General features: G+C 38.7%; 1 protein-coding gene across 2 annotated transcripts; it reads right to left on the bottom strand.

Moving 5' to 3' along the window:
• Positions 1-18,339: 18,339 nt before the first annotated feature.
• Positions 18,340-19,863, bottom strand: BEX3 (brain expressed X-linked 3). Of its 2 annotated transcripts, none has more exons than XM_027099822.1 (3): positions 19,753-19,863; positions 19,291-19,368; positions 18,340-18,957 (listed from the first exon to the last, which is right to left on the bottom strand). In XM_027099822.1, exon 3 carries the CDS (start codon positions 18,926-18,928, stop codon positions 18,590-18,592), a length of 339 nt encoding a protein of 112 aa, XP_026955623.1. In that variant the 5' UTR covers positions 18,929-18,957; positions 19,291-19,368; positions 19,753-19,863; the 3' UTR covers positions 18,340-18,589. The 2 variants fall into 2 exon arrangements, with proteins under 2 accessions (XP_026955623.1, XP_026955624.1); XM_027099823.1 differs by having other exon boundaries at positions 18,340-18,910; positions 19,753-19,861.
• Between the last annotated feature and the right edge of the window lie 289 nt (positions 19,864-20,152).

Below are 20,152 nucleotides of genomic sequence, written 5' to 3'. Positions count from 1 at the left end.
TGGCCAGCCTCCCTTTAAGCCTCTTGCCCAAATCACCCATCACTGTGAACTTAGACTGAGTGAAAGAGGAGACGACAACCCAGAGAGTTTGTGACTGTGGGACAGCTCCTCTTCCAACACTTTAAAATTATGGACTCCTTGCTGTTGGCAGAGTGAAGAGAGGGCCTTCTCTGAGTGAAAATCTGTCCATCACAATGGGTGGTTGGTCAGACATGATTCCCTATCACTTTTTCATGTTGCAGCTGATTCTCTCTCTTCTGCTCCTCATCATATTAGTGTCCCACAGGGCTTTTCAAATGTGGAAACAACTTCGGACAACTTAACTCCAGGAGATTCAGCCTCTCTAAGATGAAAGATTCTCAAACTCCATTGGTGTCTGCAGCTCTCAGAAGAAAAGAACAAAGAACAGGCTGAAAGAGAAGATCATGTAGTCCATTACCATCACCTTTTGGTATTGAATAGCTGGCTCTGGCTTTGCTCAAAGAACCAGGGATCTCCACGCCATGTGACATAAGAGCAGAAAACATAAAGATCAGCAAATATGCCTCTGTATATTTTTGTTATTATCTCCTGAAGTTTCTCATTTTGTACAGGTTTTGTAAGTAGCCTTTACTGTAAATACCCTATACTATGTGACAGGGATTGTGTTAAGTGCTCTACTTGCGTCATCTAATCCTCAGCACAGGTCTCTGAGGTAGGTACCACTTTTATACCTGTTTTACCGAAGAGGAAGTAGAGGCTGAAGGGGTTTGTCTGCAGCACCAGCTAATTATAAGTGGCAAGGCTGGGACTCAAACCCACACCATATGACCCCCAGACACTCACTCTCCCCTTTGATGTTCCCTGGTGGGCATAGAGTGTGACAGTCCTTTGTGGTCCTGGGTGAACAACTTGGTGAGATGGAATGATTTCTCCTGGCTACTTCAAATTTCCCCTAGCTTAACATGAAGTCCTTTGAGGCTATAGCCTGGTGGAGAGTCAACACAACCAAGCCTCTTAACATTTCATAAGTAGCCTGATGACACACTTGTATAGAATAGAGGAATCCTTTACACGTCAGCAAATAATGGTCTTCTTTTATTTTTTGAATATATTCTTCTTTGAAACACATTTCTTTGCAAGTTCATGTGGGAGTTATTTAAAAGATAACAAAATGTAGGTTCCTTGGGATATTCTACAATATATAGGCAATCATGCATGTCATCTGCAAATAGGGACAGTTTTATTTCTTCCTTTATTTCTTCTTTTCTAATTTGTATGCTTTTCATTCCATTTTCTTGCCTTCCTGCAATGGCTAGAACTCCCAACACTATGTTTAATAAGAGTGAAGAGAGCAGACATTCTTGTCTTGCACCCTGTCTTGGGGGGAAAGTATTCAGTCTTTCAGCATTAAGTACAGTGTTATCTGTAGGTCACTGTCAATACTCTGTATAAAGTGGAGAAAGTTTCCCTCTATTCTTTTTTTTTTTTTTTTTTTGCGGTACGCGGGCCTCTCACTTTTGTGGCCTCTTCCGTTGCAGAGCACAGGCTCCGGACGCGCAGGCTCAGCGGCCATGGCTCACAGACCCAGCCGCTCCACAGCATGTGGGATCTTCCCGGACCGGGGCACGAACCCGTGTACCCTGCATCGGAAGGTGGGCTCTCAACCACTGCACCACCAGGGAAGCCCGATATATTATGTTCTTATTACTCAGGTCAAAGTATTTTATAATTCTCTTTGTGAGGTCTTCATTGATCCATGGATTATTTATAATCATGTTGTTTAAAATTCAAGTATTAGAGGATATTCTGATATATTCCTGTTATTCATTACTAACTTAATTCAGCTGCCAGCAGTGACCATACTCTGTATGATTTTAATCCTCAAATTTTTTTAAACTTGTCTGTCTTAAGAATATGGTTGAATGTTTTTGAATATTCCATGTTTACTCAAAAATACTTATTCTGCTGTTGTTGGTTGGTTGAAATTTGTTCTACAAATTTCAATTAGGTCAAGTTAATAGTGTTGTTCAGGTTTTTTTTTAATTGATAGGCTTAATTTTTTTAGAGCAGTTTTAGGTTTACACAAACAGTAAATCAAAAGTACAGAGTTCCCATACACACCTTCTGCCCCCAACAGTTTCCCTAATATTAGCATCTTGCATTAGAATGGTACATCTGCTACAACTGATGAGCCGCTATTTTTTTCATTTTATTATTTTATTTTTTATTGAGAGATAATTGACATTTAACATTATATTACTTTCAGGTGTACAACAATGATTATATGTATATACTGCAAAATGTCCACCACGATAAGTTTAGTTAACATCTGCTGATGAACCAACCAATATTGATGCATTATTATTAACTAAAGTCCAGAGTTTATATGAGTCCACTCTTTGTATTGTACACTCTATGAGTTTTGACAAACGTATAATGACATTTATCCACCATTGTAGTATCATACAGGATACTTTCAGTACCCTAAAAATCCGCTGTGCTCCACCAGTGCATCCTTGCTTTCTTCTCCCTGGTCCCTGGCAACCACGGATCTTTTTACTGTCTCCATAATTTTGCCTTTTCCAGAATGTCATATAGTTGGAATCATACAGTATGGAGCCTTTTCAGTTTGTCTTCTGTCACTTAGAAATATACATTTAAGTTTCCTCCATGTCTTTTTGTGGCTTCATAACTCATGTAGTTTTATTGTTGAATACTGTTCCATTTATAGATGAACCACAGTTTGTTTATCCATTCACCTGTTGAAGGACATCTTGGTTGTTTCCACACTTTGGCAATTATAAACTACTACAAATATTTGTGTGCAGATTTTCATGTGTTAATGTTCAGGATTTTATATCCTTAATTTTTTGTCTACTTGCTCCATCAATTATTGAGAGAGGAGCATTGAAATCTACAACTATAATTTCAGATTTGTCTATGTATCTTTTCAGTGTTAGGATTTGCTCAAGCATTTTGAAGCATATTATTGGGTGCAGCATATTTAGGATTTCTATGACCTCTTGATGAATTAATCTTTCTATCATTATAAAAATGTCTTTGTTTTTCTGAATATTGCTTGTTCTAAAGTATACTTTGTCTAATGTTAACATAACCACAAGCCTTTCTTGTGATTAGAGTTTTTCTTAATATACTTTTCTACCCATTGAATTTAGCCTATTTGTGTCTTTATATTTAAAGTCTATTTCTTTTTTTAAGATTTTTTTTGATGTGAACCATTTTTTAATGTTTTTATTGAATTTGTTACAATATTGCTTCTGTTTTATGTTTGGGTTTTTTGGCTGTGAGGCATGTGGGATCTCAGCTCCCCGACCAGGGCTCGAACCCGCAACCCCTGCACTGGGAGGCAAAGTCTTAACCACTGGACCACCAGGGAAGTCCCTAAAGTCTATTTCTTGTAGAGCAAATATTTGAGTCTTGCCTTTTCATCCAGTCAGACAAGCAAGCCTTTTAATTGGAGTGTTCATAACACTTATGTTTAATGTAATTTTCAACAAAATTTGGTTCAAATTTGATATTTTGCTATTTGTTTTCTATTTGATTGTGTCTCTTTTTAAATTTTTCCTCTTTTCTTGCCTTCATTTGGATTACTTGAACATTTTTAGTAATTTATGTCATCTCCTCTGTTGGCTTGTTAGTACACTTTATTTTTACTAGTTTCTGTGGAATTTGCATAATGTATTTTTAACTTCTTACTATCTACTTTCGAATACTGATTTAGCAATTCACATATGAATGTAAGAATCCTACAATAATCATATTCCATTTTCTTCTCCCTTATTGTGGTATTTTTGTCATATATTTTACTGGTGTATATCATATAAATTCCATAATGTATTTATCTTATATTAGTTTTTTGGGGTTTTTTGTTTGTTTGTTTTTTGAGGTACGTGGGCCTCTCACTGCTGTGGCCTCTCCTGTTGTGGAGCACAGGCTCCGGACGCGCAGGCTCAGTGGCCATGGCTCATGGGCCCAGCCGCTCCGCTGCACATGGGATCCTCCCGGACTGGGGCACGAACCTGTATCCCCTGCATCGGCAGGTGGACTCCCAACCACTGCGCCACCAGGGAAGCCCAATCTTATATTAGTTTTAAAATAATCTTTTAAAAATATTTAAAACTGAGAAAAATTATATTTACTTACATATGTACCATATTTAGTGTTCTTTAGTTCTTTGCCCAGATTCAGTGTTCCATCTGGCATCCTTTTCCTTTAGTCTGAAGTACATTTTTAAAAATACTTTTTATATTGCTAGTCTACTGGCAACAAACTCTCTCAGGCTTTGTTGAATACTGAAGTATTTTATCATTATTTTCAAGGATATTTAAATAGACATCAAATTCTAGTATGACAGTTTTTTTTTTTAAGCACTTCAAACATGACTTTCCCTTGTATTCTGGCTTACACTATTTCTGATAAGTAATCCATACATAGTGACTTTTACCTTTGTTTTTCTTTCTGTTTCTTTGTCAACTTCTCCAGCTGCTGTTAAGATTTTCTTTTTATTACTAGTTTTCAGATATTTTGTCATTATATGCTTTGGTGTGGCCTTATTTGTTTTTATCCTGCTTGGCTTCATTGAGATTCTTGAATCTCTGAGTTTTTAGTTTTCCTTAAATTTGGGAAATGTTCTGCCATTATTTTTTCAAATATTTTTATTGTTCCCTAACTATATATATATATATATATATATATATATATATATATATTAGACATCTTGGTATTGTCCCACAGATCACTGAGGAAACTCTTAGTTTCTATTGCTAGGCCAGCCAACTCAGTGACCTTTTATTTTGCAGTGTCGAGTCTACCATTAACCTCAATGAATAAAATTTTCATTCAGAAATTGTATTTTTAAATCTCTCAAAGCTTCACTTGGTAGCCTTTATGTCTTCTATTTAACTCCTTATTATATTAATATTTTCCTTTAAATCCTTGGGAACATTTATAATAGCTCTTTAAAGTCTTTGGATGTTAACCTCAACTGAGATGCTGCTATAATTTCTGGGCTGTTTATATTGACTATTTTTCCCTCTTGATTATTGGTCATATTTTCCTACTGTTTTTGTATTGGTAGAAAGTTTTTATTAAATGCTGGACATTGTGAATTTTATGTGGTTGAATATCGGGATTGCTTTCTTCCTTTAAAGGGTGCAGGATTTTGTTCTAGTAGGCAGATCATCTTAACTCTTTTGAGGCTTATCTTTAAATTTTATCAGGCATGTTTACGGTACGTTTTACTCTAGGGTTATTTTATTACTAATACTAAAATATTTTCCTTCCGAGGACTCTACTGAATGCTCCCAGTATTCAGGAGGACTCTGCAATTTGGCTGATGACAACTGAATGATTTCCCACCTGTGCAAGCTCTGAAAATGTTTCAACCTGCAGCTCCCCAGTTATTCAACAGTTGTTATTTGCTGGGTTCTATATATGTGATAAGGTCAAATATGTTAAGAATTTTGTAAAATCTTTGAGGTCCTTACTGATAATTTTTGAAAACACTATTAGTTACCAAAAAAATATCCCTTGTATTATTCTTTCTCACTATAATTATGAATTTTTCTACTTGTCCTGGTATTCTGATTTATATTTTTTGCTTTATGCCTTTAGGTGCATATAAATAAAGGATTAGGATACCATCTGGTGGATTGATCTTTTCTCTTTATTAAATGTCCCTCTTTATCTATACAAGTGAGTGTCCATTGCCTTGAATTCTACCTTGTTTGATATTTTAAAAGTGGTACCAGAATTCTTACAGATACAATTTGCATAATATACCTTTCAACATTCTCTTGGTTCCACCCTTTCTCTGTTCTTATATTCAACGTGAATCTTATATAACCATCTTATAGTTTTATTTTACTGGAATACTGAGAGGCCGAGTGGAGATTTAGACCCAATTAGAAGTGACAAGTTCCAACACCTGGACTCTTAGAGCCTGAGCTGTATTGCTTCCCTGAATATTGCAAGTCCTCTCTCTTCTTGGTCTCCATGCTCTCCTTAGCTGATCCCATTCACTTCTGCAGTTGTCACTACAATTCCACATGTCTAGCCCAAACTACTCTTTGGCCCTACAGACTTTTATTCAATTCTCTAGTGGAACTTTCCTCCTGAATGTCCCAAACTTACCTCAGTCTCAACAGGTCCAAAATTTGTTCCACCATTAATCAAGATTAACACTGTTTCTCTGTCCCAGGCTTCCAGCTCAGTGATGTTCAAGCTGCAATGCTGGCTCTGGTCACAAAGGTGACCCTTTACTTTTTAAGTTTCTTCAATAGACATCCAAGTTTTGCTAAAAGAGAAAAATAAATCTGTCCTTATTTTTAAAAACAAGTTAGGAGATATTATCTACCCCACAGTACCTATTCAGTTCAGTTTTGAAAATGTATATGAATCAAAGAGATTGACAAAGTCTACTTGGCACGTTCTTTCCCACAAAATATGCATTCGTACAACAAATGCCTATCTTCACGCATTGCTGACAGGTGACTTAATTTTCTCCTGGAAAGCTTTTCTCTGTGTCCTTGCTTCTACTTCTTCATAGTTTCTGCTCTCCCCTAATTTCATCTTCCTCACAAGTTGGACTTAACATGATTACCTCTCCAGTCAGAGACTCCCATTGTTTTCCTTTTTGCTTCCCAACATCGATTGCCTGATTATCTCTACTATGCCCAGTTTTATTCAATGTGAGAGAAAATACAATTCCTCTTAGAAGAAACAGTGGGATTAGGATTTGCTGTTACTAAAATATGTTTCAAAACAACAAAATTTTAAAATTATATTTAAGAAAATAGGTGGCTGTCTCTAGGTGTTCCTTAACTCCTTGGACTTAACATGATTACCTCTCAAGTCCTCAATCTTAGGGACTCCTTTTTTTTTTTTTTTTTTTTTTTGCAGTACACAGGCCTCTCACTGTTGTGGCCTCTCCTGTTGCGGAGCACAGGCTCTGGACGCGCAGGCTCAGCGGCCATGGCTCATGGGCCTAGCCGCTCCGCGGCATGTAGGATCTTCCTGGACCGGGGCACGAACCCGTGTCCCCTGCATCGACAGGTGGGCTCTCAACCACTGATCCACCAGGGAAGCCCTAGGGACTCCTTTTTTTTCCTTTTGCTTTTTTTCCTTTTTGGTTCCCAACATCGATGGCCTGAATTTCTCTACTATGCCTAATTTTATTCAATGTGAGGGGAAACCCATCTCCGTTTAGAGGAAACAATAGGGGCTTCCCTTGTGGTGCAGTGGTTGAGAGTCCGCTTGCCGGTGCAGTGGACACGGGTTCGTGCTCCGGTCTGGGAGGATCCCACATGCCATGGAGCAGCTGCGGCCGTGAGCCATGGCCGCTGAGCCTGCGCGTCCAGAGCCTGTGCTCTGCAGCGGGAGAGGCCACAGCAGTGAGAGGCCCGCGTACTGCAAAAAAAAAAAAAAAAAAAAAAAAAAAAAACACCATAAAAGAGGATACAATAGTATTGGAATTAGCCACCACGAAGATATCTAAAAAACAGCCATTTTAAAATTATATTTTAGAAAATAGGTGGCTGTTCCAATCATTGCTTTAATGGATTAGGTACTTGTTTTATTGAAAGGCTGAGAGCAATGATTTTGGACCCAACAGTTTGGGTATATCCTGGTTTTAAAATTTACTAGCTATACAACTACAGGTAATTTGCTTAATCTCTATGTGCCTCAATTTCCTCCTACATAAAATGGGTACATTGATAGTATAGCCCTCACAGACTTCTTCTAAGGAATGGATTGATTAGTACCTATAAATAGCTGAGAACACCGTCTCTAATATGGTACACACTAAAAGTATGTTATGAATATTGTTATTATTACCATTTTTCTGCATAGTCCAAATTAATATGATGACATATATATATTCAGAATTGTTTTAATGGCAATAAGATTATAACTGTACAAAAAAATAAAAATCTAATTCAGATTTGATGGAGAAATTAAAAACTTTACAGACAAGCAAAAGCTGAGAGAGTTCAGCACCACCAAACCAGCTTTACAACAAATCTTAAAGGAACTTCTCCAGGCAAGAAATACAAGAGGAGGAAAAGACCTACAATAATGAACCCAAAACAATTAAGAAAATGGGAATAGGAATATACATATCAATAATTAACTTAAATGTAAATGGACTAAATGCTCCCACCAAAAGACACAGATTGGCTGAATGAACACAAAAACAAGACCCATATATATGCTGTCTACAAGAGACCCACTTCGGACCTAGAGACACATACAGACTGAAAGTTAAGGGGATGGAAAAAGATATTCCATGCAAATGGAAACTGAAAGAAAGCTGGAGTAGCAATACTCATATCAGACAAAATAGACTTTAAAATAAAGACTATTAGAAGAGACAAAGAAGGACACTACATAATGATCAAGGGATCGATCCAAGAAGAAGATATAACAATTGTAAATATTTATACACCCAACATAGGAGCACCTCAATACATAAGGCAAATACTAACAGCCATAAGAGGGGAAATCGACAGTAACACATTAATAGTAGGGGACTTTAACACCCCACTTTCACCCATGGACAGATCATCCAAAATGAAAATAAATAAGGAAACATAAGCTTTAAATGATACATTAAACAAAATGGACTTAATTGATATTTATAGGACATTCCATCCAAAAACAACAGAATATACATTTTTCTCAAGTGCTCATGGAACATTCTCCAGGATAGATCATATATTGGGTCACAAATCAAGCCTTGGTAAATTTAAGAAAATTGAAATTGTTTCAAGTATCTTTTCCGACCACAACACTATGAGACTAGATACCAATTACAGGAAAAGATCTGTAAAAAATACAAACACATGGAGGCTAAACAATACACTACTAAATAACCAAGAGATCACTGAAGAAATCAAAGAGGAAATCAAAAAATACCTAGAAACAAATGACAATGGAGACATGATGACCCAAAACCTATGGGATGCAGCAAAAGCAGTTCTAAGAGGGAAGTTTATAGCAATACAATCCTATCTTAAGAAACAGGAAACATCTCGAATAAACAACCTAACCTTGCACCTCAAGCAATTAGAGAAAGAAGAACAAAAAACCCCCAAAGTTAGTAGAAGGAAAGAAATCATAAAAATCAGATCAGAAATAAAGGAAAAAGAAATGAAGGAAACGATAGCAAAGATCAATAAAACTAAAAGCTGGTTCTTTAAGAAGATAAACAAAATTGATAAACCATTATCCAGACTCATCAAGATAAAAAGGGAGAAGACTCAAATCAATAGAATTAGAAATGAAAAAGAAGAAGTAACAACTGACACTGCAGAAATACAAAATATCATGAGAGATTACTACAAGCAACTCTATGCCAAAAAAATGGACAACTTGGAAGAAATGGACAAATTCTTAGAAATGCACAACCTGCCAAGACTGAATCAGGAAGAAATAGAAAATATGAACAGACAAATCACAAACACTGAAATTGAAACTGTGATTAAAAACCTTCCAACAAGCAAAAGCCCAGGACCAGATGCTTTCACAGGCGAATTCTATCAAACATTTAGAGAAGAGCTAACACTTATCCTTCTCAAACTCTTCCGAAATATAGCAGAGGGAGGAACACTCCCAAACCCATTCTACGAGGCCACCATCACCCTGATACCAAAACCAGACAAGGATGTCACAAAGAAAGAAAACTACAGGCCAATATCACTGATGAACATAGATGCAAAAATCCTCAACAAAATATTAGCAAACAGAATCCAAAAGCACATTAAAAGGATCATACACCATGATCAAGTGGGGTGTATTCCAGGAATGCAAGGATTCTTCAATACACGCAAATCAATCAACGTGATACACCATATTAACAAATTGAAGGAGAAAAACCATATGATCATCTCAATAGATGCAGAGAAAGCTTTTGACAAAATTCAACACCCATTTATGATAAAACCCTGTAGAAAGTAGGCATAGAGGGAAATTTCCTCAACATAATAAAGGCCATATATGACAAACCCACAGCCAACATCATCCTCAATGGTTAAAACCTGAAAGCATTTGCACTAAGATCAGGAACAAGACAAGGTTGCCCACTCTCACCACTCTTATTCAACATAGTTTTGCAAGTTTTAGCCACAGCAATCAGAGAAGAAAAGGAAATAAAAGGAATCCAAATCAGAAAAGAAGTAAAGCTGTCACTGTTTGCAGATGACATAGTACTATACATAGAGAATCCTAAAGATGCTACCAGAAAACTACTGGAGCTACTCAATGAATTTGGTAAAGTAGCAGGATACAAAATTAATGCACAGAAATCTCTGGCATTCCTATATACTAATGATGAAAAACCTGAAAGTGAAATCAAGAAAACACTTCCATTTACCATTGCAACAAAAAGAATGAAATATCTAGGAATAAACCTACCTAAGGAGACAAAAAACCTGTATGCAGAAAATTATAAGACACTGATGAAAGAAATTAAAGATGATACAAATAGATGGAGAGATATACCATGTTCTTGGATTGGAAGAATCAACATTGTGAAAATGACTCTACTACCCAAAGCAATCTACAGATTCAATGCAATCCCTATCAAACTACCACTGGCATTTTTCACAGAACTAGAACAAAGAATTTCACAATTTGTGTGGAAACACAAAAGACCCCGAATAGCCAAAGCAATCTTGAGAACAATAAATGGACCTGGAGGAATCAGGCTCCCTGACTTCAGACAATTCTACAAAGCTACAGTAATCAAGACAGTATGGTACTGGCACAAAAACGGAAAGATAGATCAATGGAACAGTATAGAAAGCCCAGAGATAAACCCACGCACGTATGGTCACCTTATCTTTGATAAAGAAGGCAGGAATGTACAGTGGAGAAGGGACAGCCTCTTCAATAAGTGGTGCTGGGAAAACTGGACAGGTACATGTAAAAGTATGAGATTAGATCACTCCCTACCACCATACACAAAAATAAGCTCAAAATGGATTAAAGACCTAAATGTAAAGCCAGAAACTATCAATCTCTTAGAGGGAAACATAGGCAGAATACTCTATGACATAAATCACAGCAAGATCCTTTTTGACCCATCTCCTAGAGAAATGGAAATAAAAACAAAAATAAACAAATGGGACCTAATGAAACTTCAAAGCTTTTGCACAGCAAAGGAAACCATAAGCAAGACCAAAAGACAACCCTCAGAATGGGAGACAATATTTGCAAATGAAGCAACTGACAAAGGATTAATCTCCAAAATTTACAAGCAGCTCATGCAGCTCAATAACAAAAAAAGAAACAACCCAATCCAAAAATGGGCAGAAAACCTAAATAGACATTTCTCCAAAGAAGATATACAGACTGCCAACAAGCACATGACAGAATGCTCAACATCATTAATCATTAGATAAATGCAAATCAAAACTACAATGAGATATCATCTCACACCAGTCAGAATGGCCATTATCAAAAAATCTAGAAACAATAAATGCTGGAGAGGGTGTGGAGAAAAGGGAACACTCTGGCACTGCTGGTGGGAATGTGAATTGGTACAGCCACTATGGAGAACAGTATGGAGGTTCCTTAAAAAACTACAAATAGAACTACCATATGACCCAGCAATCCCACTACTGGGCATATACCCTGAGAAAACCATAATTCAAAAACAGTCATGTACCAAAATGTTCATTGCAGCTCTATTTACAATAGCCTGGAGATGGAAACAATCTAAGTGTCCATCATCAGATGAATGGATAAAGAAGATGTGGCACATATATACAATGGAATATTACTCAGCCATAAAAAGAAACAAAATTGAGCTACTTGTAATGAGGTGGATGGACCTAGAGTCTGTCATACAGAGTGAACTAAGTCAGAAAGGAAAAGACAAATACCGTATGGTAACACATATATATGGAATCTAAGAAAAAAAAATGTCATGAAGAACCTAGGAGTAAGACAGGAATAAAGACACAGACCTACTGGAGAATGGACTTGAGGATATGGGGAGGGGGAAGGGTAAGGTGTGACAAAGCGAGAGAGTGGCATGGACGTATATACACTACCAGACATAAAATAGGTAGCTAGTAGGAAGCAGCCGCATAGCACAGGGAGATCAGCTGGGTGCTTTTTGACCACCTAGAGGGGTGGGATAGAGAGGGTGGGAGGGAGGGAGACGCAAGAGAGAAGAGATATGGGAACATATGTATATGCATAACTGATTCACTTTGTTATAAAGCAGAAACTAACACACAATTGTAAAGCAATTATACTCCAATAAAGATGTAAAAATAAATAAATAAAAATAAAAATCTAAAAACCAGACATTGAAGTAAATAACAGCAGAAAAATTACCTTTTATCACACATCATTCCTAAATATCATTAGTTGTGATTTCCTTTATGTCTTTTTCTACTTTTTTTTTTTTTTTTTTTTTGCAGTAAGTGGGCCTCTCACTGTTGTGGCCTCTCCCGTTGTGGAGCACAGGCTCTGGACGCGCAGGCTCAGCGGCCATGGCTCATGGGCCTAGCCGCTCCATGGCATGTGGGATCTTCCCGGACCAGGGCATGAACCCATGTCCCCTGCATTAGCAGACGGACTCGTAACCACTGCGCCACCAGGGAAGCCCCTTTTTCTAGTTTTATATGCACATTCCCATATATAATTATATACCTTAGTTTTTTTATTAGAGTACCTGTAACATACACCATTGATTCAGAAACACTTTTTTGAGGAAAAAAAACAAAATCCATCACATAAAATCTACACATATATTTTATGACATATCCCAATGTGAGAGATGTTGAAGATTTTTTTAAAATTGATGTTAGCATAGAGTAAGACAATTTAGGTCATATGATATATGCGTTGCCAGGATCTCTGGCATTTTCATGTATTTTCTTGTAGCCTGTTTCTAGGCATGTTTGTATTCAATGTAATTGTGTTTCCACTATGCTACCAGTGGTTTTCAGGTGTTAATGAGCAATAGAACCTCTCAGGGGAACATGATAATAATGTATGTTTTGGGGCCCAGTTGGAAGTGTGTTTGATTCATGAAATCTGGAGAGAGATGCCAAAGTCTACATTATTAGCAAGAGAGACAGAAGATTCTGAAGCAGGTAGTCTTTGTGGAATGCTTCAAAAAATCACTGATACATACAGACAAGGACTCCCTCTTAGACCAAAACTTTACTCAGGCTCCTCTGGCCTTCTTTTCAATGAGGTCTTGTCCTTGGTTCTGGCCTTGGCCTGGTAAGCCCAGTTTTAGCAAGAAATTCTGGTTAGGCAATTTATCAAGAATTCCCCCAACCTTGATATCTAATCAAGCTTGATACATAACCAAGTTTCTCTTCATAATTTTCCATCCTCTCCCTCACCCTTCCCATTGGCCATAAATCCCTAGCTGTCCCTGTTGTATTTGGAGTTGAGTTCAATTTCTCTCCCTTATTGCAATAGTTTTGATCCTTATTGCAGTAGTCTTGAGTAAAGTATTTCTTGCTGTTTTTAATAAGTAATAGTGTTCAAGAAGCTGGAGGAAAGACTGAAGGTAGTTAGTGGAGACATGGAATACAACAAATATAAAAAAGACCCAAATTGAACATCTAGAGATAAAAACTACAATGTCTAAAATGAAAAATATGTTAGATGGGGTTAATGGCAGATTAGATGTTGCAGAAGATTAGTGAACCTGAAGACACAGCAATTGAGACAATTCAAAATGAAATACAGAAAGAAAAAAGACAAATAAATCAACAGATCTCTTAATCCCATACCCCTATTTTAAAGCACAGGGTATTATATCCATTATCTTATAATAACTTTGAATGGAGTATAATCTGTAAAAATACTGAGTCACTATTCTGTATATCTGAAACTAATATAATATTGTAATTCAACTGTACTTCAATTAAAAAATGAACAAGCATTACTGAGTTGTGGGACAACCATACTGATAATCATTTTAAATGGAAATGGTCTAAGCTCTCTAAGACATGACAGAGATTGTCAGAGTGGATAAAAGACTCAGCCCCTAATATCTGAATGTTATGGAGAAGAGAGACCTGGCTGCACACACAAAAAATCATATACACGTGCTGAGAAAAAGATCTTTTCGCTAAAAATATACATACCACGGTCCAAGCATCATTAAGATAGTACTCACCTAAGCTAGTACAATTCTAAGTCAGGTAGAGGATAAAAATGCACACCTCTATAGGAGACAAACTGGGACACTGAGGTGTTTAGAGAAATCTGTAATGATGGAGGGTGGAGGTGGCTCACCACAGCACAGGAATGGAGTGGGCTTGTGACAGTTTGGATGCTACTTCCAACAACTGAGGGGAATCTGAGGGACCTGGGTCCTGCAAGTGCAGGTGAACATAAGAAGTAGGTAAACATAGCTCACACTCTCTTTACCTATTTTAGTTCTCTAGGCAGCCCTGGAAATTATCTCCATTTTACCAATGAACAGAGTAAAATAACTGAGGCACTGTCATGGTAAAAACCACCGTTTATATTACTAGCTAAATGATTCAGAAGTAATTTGAAATTCATTATTCTCGTTTGTTGTTGCTTTTTCATCAAGTTCTTCACTGTCTTTAAGTTGATTGACACATTTAGTTTGCTTCCTTTTTTTTTTTTTTTGGCCGTGCAGCATGCAGGATCTTAGTTCCTGACCAGGGATCGAAACTGGGCCCTCTGCAGTGGAAGTGCGAAGTCCTAACCACTGGACTGTCAGGGAATTCCTGCTTCCTCTTTTAAAAATCAAACTTTAATATAATTAGAGAGTAAGTAATACTTGTTGATTTAGGAAAAATAGATAAAAACTTTAAAATTCATCTACGCACGTGTGATCTTAGTAAAGGAAACAGGGTGTTGAAAGTAAGATTTAAAATTTTTCTTCTTAATACATTTTCTCTCTGTTCCAAAGCAACAACAAAACCACTTTAGGATGCATATTTTACAGTCAGAAACACAATAAAGCTCTTTCCATTTGTGGGAAAATGATTTTTTTACATTGGCATACATCTGAAGATTTCTCTCTTCATATGAAATTCACCAAAGTTTATTTTTACTAAATGGAAAATATTTTCCATCTGCTACAAGGGAAAGAGTAAATTTCCAAACAGGCTAATTGTAACTTTTAAAACAATGTTTGGGGGAAAATTAAATATACAAATAAATGTTAAGATTTTAAAATTTATAGGTATGCCTTATTTATTTGGTTATGTATGTTTATATTACTCAGAAAGCACTTCGACTGGTTACACAAGATAACAACTACATTACATGCCATATGCTTGAAAATTTTAAAATGGGATCTTTCTAAACAAAATCCACATGTTTATTACATGAAATATGTGATATCAGGGAAGAGGACAGTGAATAGACATAGGATTTTGTCCATTTCATTCATGTAATCCAGTCCTTTTCCTACTCTCAGGACAACTTTTAAGTTTCATTATATAAATAGCTCCGTTCTATTAAGTAAATGTATTCACTTAATGTTCCCAAAGTTGCCAACTGAGAGTGGACCTGCTGAAACATGACTGTTATTTTCACAGTTTTGAAAAACAGGAACTAACTGAAAGTTGGTCAAATGTGATCCAACTAGCTTTAAGGAGAGGAGAGGAGACATAAAAAATAAACATAGCAAGTTAAACATGTCTCCTTGGCAGGGGCTTTGAAAGAAGCAGTATTCCTCTTAAGAGGCTCTGAGCCTTGTTTAATCATGACTAAATATAGGATGATGATAGAAAATTTTACAAGTACTTTCTTTGGATGATTGGATTATGGTTTTGTTTATATTTTTCCTTATATTTTCTGCATAATCCAAATGTCTAATGACCTTGTATTACACAAATAATTATAAAAAGTATTTCATTTAGAAATGTTCCTCATAGGAATTTTTAAACATGAGAGTGTAAAGAAATAAACAACTCACAAAGACTCAATGTTAATTTTTGTTATATGTTATTTTAGATAAATTATAATTGCTGGGGCTTCCCTGGTGGCGCAGTGGTTGAGAATCCGCCTGCCGATGCGGGAGACACGGGTTCGTGCCCTGGTCCGGGAAGATCCCACAGGCCGCGGAGCGGCTGGGCCCGTGGGCCATGGCCGCTGAGCCTGCGCGTCTGGAGCCTGTGCTCCGCAGCGGGAGAGGCCACAACAGTGAGAGGCCCGCATACCACACACACACAAAAAAATTATAATTGCTAAACTCTTTAATAATAAAAGTTAAATGCATTATTATATTATTAAATATCTACTACATCAGACACTGCTGAAAATTGAGCTCCAGGGTGATTAAGACAAAATAATTGTTGTAAAAGGGCACAGGCTTGCATAGAAAAGATAATGCCTAATTTATTTAATAATTATACATTTATTATTAATAATAGATTCATAATGCATTAATTTAACAGGATATTTGGAAATATTAAAAAACAGTACTGGTTTAGCAACAAAGTCGTACTGTATAGCACAGGGAACTACATTCAATATCCTGTGATAAACCATAATGGAAAAGAATATTTAAAAAGTATGTATAAAAATAATGTACTGGTTTAAATATAGACATACATTGATTGTTGAATGCAATCCAATTTTAGAAATATTAAAATTTGGAAAGGTATATTCCTTGTGAAATCAAACAAGTAAGGTAATTTAGATCACAAGGTTTGTAGAATGGTGTAATCACTGTCAGTGTTTCCCCATGCCTATGCTGGCAAAACTGAGATGCATTAGAATCACCTGAGGAATTTTCAAAACAGTAGTTACTGATCAGGTGATTCAAGGATGACAATGGGAGGTGGGAGTGGGAAAGGCACCCACGTGTCAGCATTTTTAACATTTCCCTCAGGTGATTATGATGGAAGTAAGGGGTCTGCTTAAACACTGGCACATACAAGGTTTTTAAAACAAGATTGAAGATCTTGGGTTAGAGACCTTCCTTGCTATGTTCCTTTGGAAATTAAAAGTAATACTTTACAGGTAAATAGTTACTTGCTTAGGCCACTTAATTAAGAACAGTCAGGAACAGTATTGAGCTTGGTTCTGAACTCCATTATAGTTAATCAATTAAAATAATTAATAATTAAATATCTACTATGTTAGACAATACACTAGAAACTGAGCTCCAGGATTAAGAAAAAATCATTGTCTTCATAGGGGCACACAATCACATAAAAATGATAAAGCCAGACATTCAAAACAGTTTTTAAGAACTTACAAAGCAGTTTCATGTTTCATGTATGGAAGGGATAGAAATGGGAAAGGAGTGCATTTCAGCTTTAAAATGTGTTCCTCTAACATAATTTACATGGCTTGTGGGTCTGTTAAACTGGTTGGGCAGGCCTACCCAGACTCTTTTCTGAGAAAAATCCCCCACATAGGGTAGAAACACAGGCAAAACAAAGCTTTCAGCCTGTTTGTGTTTTGGAGGTTTGAGGTAGTACAATTCTGGGCATCTAGATGTGTCTCCTGAGCTGGGCCCCAGTGCATTCATGTCTGAGTTTTCAAAAGGAGGAGCATAAAAATAAACCAAAAGGGCTGTTTTGTTCAGAACCAACATAAGAACAAGAACCATGGGAATGGTACTCTCGGGAATATAACTCCAAAGTGAGGATAAAAGCCTTCTCCACACTTTTATAGAGGTCAAAGGGGGGATTTAATCTCACCAGGGACTGCAGAGAGATCAGTGGGGTTTTGTTACCTTGTGGACTCTAGCACATCAGCAACAGGAACAGAAACAGGAGCCAGCAAAAGGGAAAGTATACCCAACTGATATGGCAATAATCAGGTGAGTAGGGGTACTGCAAATATGATCAGAATGACAAGGTGGAACCCACCTATTTTGCCCTCTGGACTTGTGAGCCTGGGTGAAAACTCCCTTTAGTACTTCCCAAGTATCTGATGAGGGCCAGGGTCCTGCAAAATGCTGGGGAGTTGCCTAGGAGGCAGCCCAACACAGTTCCACACCTCATATATTCCACTCAGCAGCCCTGTAAGGCAAGCATTATTCCCCATTTCACATAAGAGACTGACTCTTTACAGGAATGTATCTGTAATAAAGGGAGGGTTTACTTCCAGTTAAGACTGGAAGATGCTTAAAGTTCACTTTTCTTTAAGGTTGCTGAACCAGTAATTATTTTGTACATTCACAGACTCATTGAAAAACCGTTTTCATTGCTTCTAAAACTCCAGATAATTAAAGGGAAAAAAGTCACATATTATCCAACCATAGAGAAATGTGCTCCAATTAACATCCTGCGATATTTGATTTCAGATTTTTGGAGGGTTCATATAATATATTTTTTTTCAATGAGACAATAATAAATGTATAGATTGATTTTAATTGCTTTATTAACTTTACATTTTTCCATGCAAATGGGTGAAACTCTACTGTTGACAGAAACTTAGATTGCGTGACAAGGCAATCTCCAATTAGAAGCTGGTAACACAAGAACCCACCTGACACATGGAAATTACATAAGGTTCACAGCAAACGGATCAGTAAAGGCATATCAGGAAAACGCAAGGAAAAGGAGAACAACAGTGGGAATCACAGTATTAATCTCATGGAAAATGGCAGGAGTCAAGGCATAAGGCAAAATTCATCATGATGGTCATGGTGATTAGAGAGCTCCCCCATAAGGATACGCAGACAATTCCTCAATTGCAGCTCCCTAAGTTTTCTCCTGATTTCTCTCATCTCCTCCATGAACATTTCCATATCATCTCCATCTCCACCCATCCCATCGTTGACCTGCCTATTGGGTATGGCCCATCGGAAATTAGGGGCAAGTCGGCGAGCCTGTCCCCGTCTATTATTTCCTGCTGGCTGGTGGCCTTCGCCCCCTCCCAAAGGGCGGTCTTCCTCTCCATTCTGCACAGGCTGCTCCATTTCTTCGTTTTCCTGGTGGATATTTGCCATGATGAGATTTTTTTTCCCTGGTTATTTTTCTTTGAACAACAAGTAAGACAAAGGCAAGGAGAAAGACTGAATGCTTGGTGCACTAACCAGCAGGATTCAAAGCCCTGATATCAAAGACTTTTAAAATTTATTTTTTCCCACCTCAGGAGCCTCGTGAGCCTTCTAGGGAGCCTCCAATTTGAGCCCCTTCCCCAGCTCTCTCCTTTTCTCTCCCTCCCCCAAACCCAAAGCCCACCATTTTTCTTTTCCCAGGATTCTTTCCCAGAGCGCAGCAGGCACCAAAATGGAGGACGGGGGATAGGGCCTGGGGGAGTTAGGAAGGTGTCTCAGACTGGCTTTGCACCAGCACCCCCCGCACCGACCTGGGCCTATCCTCGCTGTCTCCTGCTCCTCCTGATTCTCGCCACGAGTGCGCCGCCGCGACGCCTAGTCCCGCAGACCTGCAAAGGGGCGAGGTGGGAGTAGGGGGCTGCTGCAGCCGGGCGCTCGGCCCCTTCCCGGCCCCACGCCCCCGCCAACCCCTCCCTCCCCGCGTCCTCCGCCCCCACCCTCAGCCGCTCCCATCCCCGCCCCGCTCCCGGGTTCACCATTGCCCTGCAGGAACTCAGGAATGATTTCCCATCGCTCTTAGTTGCTCTGCTGCCCTCCCTGGAACCCAGCCGTCCCTGCACCCCCACCCAAGGGGGCCCCCATTTCTGCTCCCAAGAAAGCCGAGGCGTGGAGATAGCTCGCCGGGACCCGCCGCGCTGAACCCCTGCGCCGGCCTCTGGGGTTGGCGGGCCGCTGCAGCCCTGGCGTCAGCGCGCGGGCCCCGGGGCCCTTACCTGCTCAGCTTCCCCCGGGCCCGATGCCAGCCCGCCGTGCGCAGGGCAGCGGGGAGCTGGTACCCAGACACGAGTGACGACTGCACCAAAGGCTGCGTCGCTCTGCAGCTCGCGGTCACGTGAGAGCTGCGCGTCACCGCCGAGCTCTCCCCCAAGTCCTGTGGCCAGTGCAGCAGGAGCGCCCCCCTCCAGCCTAGTGCACACACACAGACAGCCCCCTCCGCCTGTTCGTGCGCAGGGCCACAGCGCGCACCGCTCTGTCACTCATCTTGCTCCTCTCCAATATGAGAGCCCACAAGTGGCATCACCTCCCTGCGGTTGGAGTTTGCCCTTCTCTGGTTACCAGGGAGGGCCTGCAACACCCTCCACCTCTCCCACTCCCACCCCAGGCTTTGGCGCT

Source organism: Aethalodelphis obliquidens, unplaced genomic scaffold (genome assembly GCF_003676395.1).
Source record: "Aethalodelphis obliquidens isolate GAN/ISIS:26980383/991018 unplaced genomic scaffold, ASM367639v1 scaffold144, whole genome shotgun sequence".
Classification (NCBI taxonomy): Eukaryota; Metazoa; Chordata; class Mammalia; order Artiodactyla; family Delphinidae; genus Aethalodelphis; species Aethalodelphis obliquidens.
Note: the sequence above shows the minus strand (reverse complement) of the source record. Positions and strands in the feature narration are given on the sequence as shown.